Below are 10,582 nucleotides of genomic sequence, written 5' to 3'. Positions count from 1 at the left end.
TGCCATCTACAGTGTACAATGATGGGATTCTCCAATGTTATACTCCATCAGATCAATACATGTTTCTACTTCTGAATTGAAACCAGATCAAAAACTATTTTTTTGCTTCTTTGTTCCTATCATTTTGAAAAGCTTATGCAAATTTAATTGGTAGATATCATGAATATTTTGGAACTGATCCATTGCAGCTTATAAAGCTTTTGCAGTGTATAATTTCATTAGTCCTGTATTTCTATCTTCCTCTTTCTACATGAACACACTAAAGTGCAGACATTGCGCTTGGGACTAATACCAGCATATATGAATATACTTCCAAACTCTTCATATGATTCAAGAAGTTACAACAAACCAACCAGATTATGTTAAAATGGGGACACTGTATTTCGCCGGAACCTACATTATCTTCTCCAATGCTTCTATAGCTACATCATCACCCATTTCACTTTTATCTGCAGACGATGCCATGAAATGGATGGAAGCATGTTTAAGCCTGTTGCTGTCATGCCGATCGGCTAGAGCCAATGTGATAGCCGCGTTTTCCACATGGAGTGTCCTGGCAAGGATGTGCTCGCACATCACCTTGAGCCTGTCAATGGCATACCGATCCGCGGCCACTAGCAAATGCTGGAGCAGCTCTCTCATCTCGTCCATGCCCAGATGGCTCATGGCCGGCAAGGAGTCGGTGTAGATGAAATGGAGCAACTCCCTGAAAGTGTCAGGCCGCATGTCACGTACCGTGACAGTGCGCGCGTCTGTGTCCGTCGTGGAACTGGAGCCGTAGAGCTCCGCCTCAAAGACCGGCGACCGCGCGGTGAGGATGATCCGGTGAGCTGCAAATGCCTCCTTATCCACATCAAAGGTCACGTCCGCGCCTTCCTGGGACACGAGCAGCTCGCCGATGTGCAGGTGCAGGTCGCGCCCGGGCACCCTGATCTCCGGCACGCCACGGGACGACGTGAGCAGCGCCGTCCCGGTGACGCCCGTCACGACGCAGGTGACGGTGACCGCGTCGTCGCGGAGGTACGCCGAGGACGACGCCTCCAGCTCGCACCGCCTCATGAGCCTCGGCATGCCGTGGCAGGAGCGCTGCTTCCGTTCGTGGCGGCAGGTCGGGATGGGGTAGGGGTAAGGGTACATGCGGCAGCAGCAGCAGGCGGCGTTGTCGAACACCGCCGTCGTGTCCTCGGGCTGGAACGACGGCAGCCCCGTGGCGCGGTTGACCAGGCCCAGGTTGAAGGACGCCCTCACCCGGGCGGGGCGGGTGACGAGCGCGAGGGAGACCGAGACGTACCCCGAGCTGCCGGTCGGGTCGTCGTCGCCGTCGGGGTAGAAGAGTATTGCCCACTGGTATCCGCCGACGGTGAAGCCGGCGGACTCGACGCACCTGATGCGGCCGCTGGTGCCGACACACCTGCGCCTGTGGAGGTGACTGTACCTTGTGACCTCGAGCATGTGCGCGCCTTGTTGCCGCGCGTCACCGGCGATTGGGTCCGCCCACTCCGTCAGTGGCATGTTTGAACGAACTGGTTGGCGATCGCGAGGGTGAAGGATCTCATGGGAGGTGAAAGGCGGAGAGCAAGGTAGGCAGACCAAATCGGTCGGAGACTTGGTGTCGTTCATCTGCTACCTCAATAAATATGATTGGTTTATATGTTTATAATCATCAAAATTAATGTTCAACTATCTAGGTACCAGACATTTATAAATATAAATAAAATGTGGACAGAAACAGTACAGTTTTTCCTAAAAAATTAGCATTCTTTGAATTTAGTAGAAAACATCAAACACACTGGCAAACAGTTTAGCCTCACAACTTCAGTGCAAAGCTGAGTATTATGGGGCTGCAAAAATACACAAATAAGAAGCACACGCATCGATCAATATGCATATGCTTGCTATATCTTCCGAAGATCGCCTAGCGACCACAATGTGGTCTGGTCTAGGTGACTAGGTGGCCCAATTCATATGAAGATATTTATTCCTCTAATTATATTCAATTGAAGTCGTACATCTTATTCAGTTTCTCAAATTTTTCCTACGCGATAGAATAAAATAATTCTAATATGTTTTCAAACATCCTAGTATAATATTAATAATACGAGACCAATTAACAATGGCAATGCCATTTTAAAAAGTTATTCATATTAGTGTGCAATGCTCCTCCTTAGCTCAATAAATTCAATTGTTATGTTTATATAAGAAAAAAATTGATGTTAGACTATACAGGTACCAAACATTTATCTATATCTATACTATAAAGGAGCGAATGAATTAGAAATCTGTTTTCACCGCACAAACTTTATACTCACCTTAGATTGACAGGTGGACCCACGAGGGAAGGATGTCAGAACATATGAAACACGTGTTACCAGACATTTATATATACATATTTGTGGACAGAAACAGTACATTTTTTTTTTTTTGGAAAAATAGCCGTGTCTGAATTGGTAGAAAACATCAAGCACACTGGAAAATAACATAGGAGTATTTATTAGGATACCACTAGCTAATAACAATAAACTGTTCACAAAAAACTAATTAAGAAACTGAAAATTGATAGCTAAATCTTATTGGTATTTAACTAATAAAGAATTAACAAACTACTAGGCACAATCAGATGGACGATCCATCTTGGGCTTGCAGTGCTCTGTCATCACCTTTTTGCTGATCTTACTCATCCTGGCCATTGCATCAGCTAACACAGAAGGTGAAGTTTTCGCAAGATCCATATACCCTTGAGTCGCCACGACATCTTGCGCATTATCCGAACAACACATGAACTCAACGCAAGCATGCTTGAGCTTGTCGCAGTGATGCTGATCAGCCAACGCCAGCGTCGTCGCCACGTTCTGCACGTCAAGGTTGTTGCAGAGGATGCTCTGGCAAATCAGCTTCAGCCTCTCGATGGCGTACCTATCCGCCGCCACCAGCAAGTGGCGAACCATGTCGCAGTTCTTGCTGTAGTAGTCTCTGGAGAGATCGTCGTGGTGATCCATGGAGTCCGTGTAGACGAAGTAGAGCATCGCTCTGAAGACGTCAGGCTGCATGTCCTCGATGACGATGGGCCGCGTCCCCATCCCCACCTCTCTCATGGGGCTGCAGAGCTCCGCCTTGAGCACCGGCGACCGCATGGCGAGCACGAGCCTGTGCGCCGCGAACGTCTCGCCGGCGACGCTGAACGTGACGTCGGCACCTTTCCTGCTCTCCAGGAGATCGGCGAGCTGCCGCTTGAGGTTGGACAGCGGCACCCGGATGCTGGGGAAGGTCCTGGGCTTGGACACCCGGGGCTCCTTCCTCACGGTGACCACGCACTCCATGGTGAGGCGGTCGTTCTTCACGCAGGTGCCCTCGAGCTCGCCGCGGCCGATGCACATGCAGTGGCAGACGACCTTGTCCTTCTCCGGGTCCAGCTCCCTCACGATGAGTCGATGATCAGCGTCGGGTGCACCGACCCCCGTGGCAGGGTTGACCAGGCGGAGGTCGCAGGAGGCGCGCACCTTGCCGCTCATGCTGAGGAGGCGGAGGTACGCCGACACGACGTCGAAGCCCCCGGCCAACTCCTCGCCGTAGCCGTCGGGGTAGAAGAAGATCACCCACTGGTGACCGGCCACGTTGAACACGCCGGATCTGATGAAGTAGTCGGCGCCCATCCCCCGGTGCTTGCTGTACCCGAGGATGTCGAACACGTGCGTGCCCTGCGCCGTCTCCGGCGGCGGGCAAGTCGACGCCGTCTTCACCTGCTGGGTCGTCATCATGCTGCCGTGGCCGTGGGGATGCGGCGACGGCGGACCTGAGACCTGCCAGTGCCAGGGAGAGAGAGTCAGAGAGAGAGAGAGAGAGAGAGGAATCAACACGATGATAGCAGTGCAAGCGCGCGGGCTCTGTGGATCCGATCCCCGTTCTTGGTGCGGCGGCGCGACACGAATCTGATGAGGATGGGATCAGGAGAAGAAGGTGTCGTGATCTCATTCCTGGACCGGTAGTGGGATGGGGCGGGAGGAGGAAGAGAATCGGAGATCGTGGAGACGATCGAACCTGAGAACACGGCCGGAGGAGACGGCGACAGCGGCGAACGAGGCGACGATCTTGTGGAATCGCACGTCCAAAACTCCCACTTCCGAAATGAAACGGCCGTGACTGACTCGCTGTGATTCTAGTCATCTAGAGTCTTAAGTGGGCCTCCGCCTACCTGTTCAAAGGGGCCCATCAAGAGAATGGGGCGTTGGTTTCGAGTACAAATCCTCCCATTCCTTTCAAATTTCCGAATAACCTCATATAGTTGAAATTAAAGCTTTGGTACGTGACCGTAAAGTGAAGGTTCCAAGTATAATAAGATACTAGGCGAATTCCCGTGGGAATATAAAAGTAATTTAAATAAAGTTAGGAGAAGTAAGATGTAGAAGGAATCACGCTAGTGTATAAATAAACTAGATGTGAGCCACGCGAAACGTGTTGCTACAGGAATTTTGTAGAAGAATTTGTGGATAGTCCGTCTGGATTCAATTGGAAGTGTCAACAATTAGTGTAAATAATTTCAAAGTTGTTATGTACAATAAAAATATAATAATTCTTTTGTAGGGTAAAGAAATAGATAGGATCCATCCAAAATGGGGTAATTTATAATCACAAAGATACTCCCTCCATCTCAGGATATAAGACATGCACGTATTTTAAAATTCAGACTTTCGTTATCTTTGACCAACAATTAGTCTAATAATATAAAAGATTTATAGTATAATAGTGGTAACATTAGATTGTCTGTACAAATACTTTCCAATGATACTTTTGTTGTTGCCATAAATTACATACAATAGTATAAATTAACGGTTAAAGTATGATCTTGAAGACCACACCAAGTTAAATCATGTCTTATATCTTGATGAGACAAAGGGAGTACATCATTGGATCACCATGATAGAAGTATTAATAATGACATTCCTTCTTGAGTAACAATAATATTTCTAAGTAATAAAATTATAATGATTCTTTTGTAGAGTATAGAAATAGAGATATGATCCATCCAAAAAGAGATAAGTTATATTCACGAAGATACATCATTGGTCACCACAATAGAAGTACTAATAATGAGATTTCTTCTTTTAATAACCAATAATATTTCAAATTTTAGATAGTGGGTATTGTATTCTACGAAGTGAAAATCACTTGATGCAAAATCTGTGGCAACAATTCAGATCAACCCCAGAGAAGCTCGCACTCTCCTAGTACCATCGCAGCATGCATCCTATAGACATCAATCAAATATAATCCATATGGTTCATAATTCAGAAAAAATGTTAACTAATCTTTGAACTCTAAAAATGAATAATAAAATAAAAATGTTTGGGCGTAAGAAACCACAATGCCTTCTCAAATGCATCTGTTCGTGCAGAAGAGCTGGTTGTCTTGAGATTCTGATAACCTGGGGATGCTATCACTATATACATCACATCCGAAGTGGTGACAAACTCAAGGCAAGCATCCTTAAGCCTGTCTCAGCTATGTTGATAAGCCAAAGCCAATGTAGCTGCCATGGTCTTCACATCAAGTTTCTCACAAAAGGATGCTTTGACATATAGACTTGGGCCAATACACAGCATTTTTGAAGATAAGCTGCATCCTCATTGTATTGCTAACTCATATCAGTATGAATATAGTACAAGCCCAATATGAAACTCACAACCTCGTGTCAACTCCTGGACTCACCAGTATCATAGAACTACTGAGATATGCATAGAAACAAAAGTTGTATGCCACTTATTAGATAGGATGAACATGAATATAAGATAGCAGTGGATATTTACACCACCCTTCTACAAATCAAGAACATACTTTTTACAAAGATACGATGCAAATACTAAAAATCACAGTTTGGAAATTTTAGGAGTAAAGTAGCTTCATTCGTTCCCCTCAATGGCAGCATTAGCAAAGGTTTGCTAAATTAGTTTCATGGAAATGCATCTTATCCGTTCTGCCAAAAGGCATTATAAGACAAACTCTAAAGATAAGATGCCAATTTTATGAAAGATATCGAAGGCTCATATAGTACCAGTCACAGAAAACTTGAGGATGGCCTATCGGACAGTGCTGAAGAAACAAACAGTGCCTGCCAAGTTAACTGAGGAAGCATGAAAGCTTTCAGTCTTTACACACAGTGATTTATGCTTATGTTGCTACTGCCCTCATAACTCCAAGAATGTATACCCTAGCAAAAGAAATACTACCAGTGTGTATGGAGTGGCAATATTTTACTTGCCAATGCATCTTATTTTGAATGATTCTTTGTAAATTATGAAAAATTAACTAATCAAACTTTAACACACAAAAAAGACAGCATAAATACCAACAAGCAACTAAGCAAGTACCTCGCCTTACATAGATCTCGAGTAAGGTTAATACTTAATAGAACAGAATTTGAAGTCAATCCTAAAGTAGGTTTTAACTATGCACTAAGTACCATGGGTGTCAAATCAGTTGTTGGTAACTAACATGACCGTCCAAAATCACAACTGAGTAGACTTGCTCATGCTTTCTTTTGATTTAGCAACTGAACCTAGCTTAGTTTCTCGAGGGAATGGATGTACACCCAGAGTCCAAGACCAAGTTCAACCCTCGCCGAGGTGAAATTTGGTGTCTATTTCTTCATAATCAAAACCCACATACCTTCTTGGTTGGTTGAGTTTTTATGATTTAAATTGTTATATGCTTGTTTTGTTACATGGAAACATTAATCCAAATGATCATTTTACTCAAGCATATATTGAAAGCACTAGAACCTCCAAAATCATGCACAACATTGTCAATATCGTACTGCTATCAGCATACACAAATCGTAAAACTTAGTGACCAAGGAGGTAAAATTGTGACTGTCCAAGCTATCTTATATTTCTCATAGTAATCTCAACAGCATTCTAGTCTTGTGCTTAAAGCTATGAGTCCATCATAGCATTGTGTGAAAAAAGTAGACAGCTTGTATTTTTAGACATATTAGTATAGAGTATAGGACTAAGTATGACACACATGATAGTTCTCAATCAATTCATCTTATACTGGGCTACTCATCTCTAGGTTAAAATTATAATGAGCTGCTCTAGCAGATTCAGACAAGCTATTGTAATAATTTAATAAGAAACACTGGTGGACAGCTAAGGCAAGATTCTTATGTTCTACGCAACTTCATTGTCTTCTCAAATGCATCTGCTAGTGCAGAAGGGCAGGTTGTCTTGAGATTCTTGTAGCCTTCGGTTGCTGCCACTGCATCCATCACATCTGAACTGGTGATATATTCAAGGCAAACATCCTGAAGCATGTTGCAGTTATGCTGATAAGCCAAAGCCAATGTAGTTGCCACAGTTATCACATTAAGATTCTCAGCAAGGATGCTTTGACAAATCAACTTGAGCCTATCCAAAGCATATCTATCTGCAGCCACAAGTAAATGCCGGATCATTTCGCAGTTGACATCTTCCACAAGATCCTTCATGTCAGGCAAAGAATCGGTATAGATAAATTGAAGCAGGACCCTAAACACAGCAGGTTGCATGTCTTCAATGGTCACAAGCTGCGTGCTCCTCTCCCTCATCGGACCATAGAACTCAGCTTTGAAAACTGGCGACCGCATTGCGAGCACAAGCTTATGCGCTGTAAAAGTTTCTCCTCCAACGCTGAATGTGACATCTGCACACTCCTCTTCTTCCAACAACTTGCCAAGATGATTTCCAATGTCTGATGGGGGCATCTCAATTTTTGTGGGCAATTTGGTTGCAGATACCTTAGGTTCTGTCATAACAGTGACAATGCATTCGATCACGAGATGATCATCTCGAAGGTACACTGACGCCTCAAATTCGCTTCGTTTCTTGAACAAGCCATCCTGAGGAGCAAACCTACTGACATCACGGGAGTTAAACATTCTAGGCCCTGTCCTATGCACAGAAGCCGACAACCCTGTTGTCAGGTCGACCAGCTTCAGGTCGCAGGATGCCCGTACCTTGGAGCCTTCCTTCTCCTTCATGAGCTCGAGATAAACTGAGATGTAATCTTTGTCTTTGATGCTCTCATCCGGGTAGAAGCGGATGGACCACTGGTGGCCTCCGACGAAGAAGGTACCGGACCTGATGAACTTTTCGTGGCCCATCCCCCTGTGCTTGCTGTAACCGGTGACCTCAAATAAGTGCCTGCCTTGCGCCGTCTCCGGGGTGCACGTCGACGCCGTCGTCGGCGTCGGAACATGGCGATCCATCGACGTCGATGACCACGGCAAGAACTGACAGAATCGACGCAGCGGCGGCATTAAGCGCGTGACCTAGACTTTTTACGGCGAGAAATAAAGAATCGCAAATTGATCAGAATTCGAGGTACATCCTAGAGGGGAGCGAAGATGAGGTTGTGGAGTAAATCGAACCTCCCGAAGATGGCTGTCGGCGTCGGCGGCGGCGGCGGCGGCGAACTGGCAAACGACGGCGCGCCGGGGAAGGTGAGGAGATGCAAGGGAGTAAAGCAAGCCAATGAGGTTCTTTTTTTTTAGACTTACAATGAGGTTCTGTTTTGCTTTGGGAAAGGAAGATGACGCCATGGGCTTCCTAAGGCGCTACCACCTGGGCCCAGGATTGCCTAGCAGAACCCTACAGCCCGGTCCGACTAGGCCCATAACTAAGCTCAATGTGGCTTCCTGGACCACCATTTCTCGTAGGAAAAAGTTTTTTCTGACCTACCTCAACTTTCACAATTTGTCGACCCTCTCTCAAAACTTTTGAAGACATGGCAGTTTTGACGGTAGTTTTGCTAACGTAGTGTCATGTCAGTCTTTCTATACGGTGCCACATCAATCACGAGGGGACAAATCGGACTAAGTTAAACTTCGGGAGGTAAACTGAATTAGAAATATGTTTTTAAAAAAGGATATCCAAATGCTTTTTTTTTTGAAAAAAAAATATCCAATTAAAAATCATAAAATGCAGTTTAATCTTAAAAAATCATAGAAAATTTGATTTAGCTCAAAAATATGAAACTAGTTTCATATTATTCCTAAAATCATTTTCTATCTTATGGTGACTAAACTAGAATCAATTAGATCTTGTATGGATTTCTTTTGGTCTTTATTTGCTAGTAGATGCTCTCACTGTCTATTATAATTAGTCTACATCGGTGATCAAGTGACTTTGATGACAACACAAGCTAGTGCCATGTAACCACATCATGCTTAATACTATTTAGTGTAAATATAAGTGTCACTCGATCATGTTCATGTCACTTGATCATATCTAAACAAACATCATGGACCGTGTACTACCATATAGATTTTTGTACCGCATTATGCTCCATCATACATTGTATTAAAACTTAATTAGATTCAATAGTTTGTAAAAGTTAATTAAATATATTCAACTTGCATAAGAGCAGGAGAGTGCATGCGGCCGCGTAGGCTAACACAACTACTTTGATAAATTATCTAGGGAGGGGACTAACACCACTATAGTCCTAACGACGCTCCATCAACGGTTCTATGTAGTTCGAACAATCAACATCGACTAATTATAATAGATTCAAACAATGATTCTACTAGAAATAAGCACCAAAATGAGTCCATCAAGATTCAAACAATTTCAAGCCAGAAAACATAAAATAGTGCATGATTTTAGAAAAAAAATCTGAAACTAGTTTCATAATTTTAGGAGTTACAACTAAATTTCTAAGATTAAGCTACATTTTATTATTTTAATTTGCATTATTTTTTCATGTAAAATTTTAAGATATTTTTTAATTTTATTTTTATGAATTTTTGGGTATTTTTCTAAAAAATTCTAGTCCAGTTTATCTCCCATAACTTTCAACATAATACGATTTACCTCCTTCGTGGCAGACGTGGTGTGGCTGACGTGGCACTACGTCAGCAAAAACCAGCATCAAACTTGCCCAAGCTGCAAAAACAGCCGGTTTCAAAAGTTAGCTAACAAGCGGTAACACATAAGCTAGCTAAACACCGAATTGCCTTCTTTTTTTTTTTTTGCTGTCCCAAAGGTCTATACTCTATACACAAGCCTATTATTGCTGGAAATACCATCAACTTTACGAATACACGCATGTACACCCTATCTTTATGTGCATTACTGAAAGAATAAGCTAACAAAAATCAAGATTGATGAAATCATTATAGGTGGGCACGTTGTCTATCCTTCACTATCGACGGGCACATTGGGTACCATTGAAAAACAGTTCTATTAAATTCTATATCACTTTGGATAACATATTTTAATTTTGATGGCCAATATAATTTAGTATTTAGTCCTAGGAGTATTCTTCATGAAGGGTGTATTAGGATTTGAGAAATTCAGAGCCTGCTTGGTGATAGCCAAATTTTTGTTGCCAAAACTTGGCAAGCCAAGCTTTTGGCCTCTATTTGGTTTGTTGCAAAAAATTACCAATACCTTACATTTATCTTGCTAAATCTGTGGCAAATATTTTTGTCCAGTTTTTGGCATGGAGCCAACCAAGTATGCTCTCAAATTTTATTGACTTTGATTAACAAATAGTAAAATCATATGCATGAGGGCAGTATCACCAGACCTACCATATTGTGTGCCAA

At 43.4% G+C, this 10,582-nt stretch overlaps 2 protein-coding genes and 1 pseudogene across 4 annotated transcripts; all 3 read right to left on the bottom strand.

Moving 5' to 3' along the window:
- Positions 1–252: 252 nt before the first annotated feature.
- Positions 253–1,556, bottom strand: LOC136498913 (BTB/POZ and MATH domain-containing protein 1-like; annotated as a pseudogene).
- Positions 1,557–2,457: 901 nt separating this feature from the next.
- On the bottom strand, positions 2,458–4,111 carry LOC136502162 (BTB/POZ and MATH domain-containing protein 2-like). The gene is made up of 2 exons (XM_066497638.1): positions 4,036–4,111; positions 2,458–3,797 (listed from the first exon to the last, which is right to left on the bottom strand). The coding sequence occupies exon 2, from the start codon at positions 3,753–3,755 to the stop codon at positions 2,604–2,606; it is 1,152 nt and encodes a 383-aa protein (XP_066353735.1). The 5' UTR covers positions 3,756–3,797; positions 4,036–4,111; the 3' UTR covers positions 2,458–2,603.
- Positions 4,112–5,261: 1,150 nt separating this feature from the next.
- LOC136501307 (BTB/POZ and MATH domain-containing protein 1-like) lies at positions 5,262–8,515 on the bottom strand. Of its 3 annotated transcripts, none has more exons than XM_066496809.1 (2): positions 8,402–8,515; positions 5,262–8,302 (listed from the first exon to the last, which is right to left on the bottom strand). In XM_066496809.1, exon 2 carries the CDS (start codon positions 8,288–8,290, stop codon positions 7,157–7,159), a length of 1,134 nt encoding a protein of 377 aa, XP_066352906.1. In that variant the 5' UTR covers positions 8,291–8,302; positions 8,402–8,515; the 3' UTR covers positions 5,262–7,156. The 3 variants fall into 3 exon arrangements, with proteins under 3 accessions (XP_066352906.1, XP_066352908.1, XP_066352907.1); XM_066496811.1 differs by having other exon boundaries at positions 5,262–8,263; positions 8,402–8,513; XM_066496810.1 differs by having other exon boundaries at positions 5,262–8,307; positions 8,402–8,510.
- Positions 8,516–10,582: the final 2,067 nt, after the last annotated feature.

The sequence above is a fragment of the Miscanthus floridulus genome, chromosome 13 (genome assembly GCF_019320115.1).
Source record: "Miscanthus floridulus cultivar M001 chromosome 13, ASM1932011v1, whole genome shotgun sequence".
NCBI lineage: Eukaryota > Viridiplantae > Streptophyta > Magnoliopsida > Poales > Poaceae > Miscanthus > Miscanthus floridulus.
The sequence above is the reverse complement of the archived record's forward strand: the minus strand, read 5'-3'. Positions and strand labels throughout refer to the sequence as shown.

What these genes read in the sequence shown, in the direction of transcription:
- LOC136501307 (XM_066496809.1), bottom strand. Translation starts at nt 8,290, where the DNA reads ATGCCGCCGCTGCGTCGATTCTGTCAGTTCTTGCCGTGGTCATCGACG.
- LOC136502162 (XM_066497638.1), bottom strand. Translation starts at nt 3,755, where the DNA reads ATGATGACGACCCAGCAGGTGAAGACGGCGTCGACTTGCCCGCCGCCG.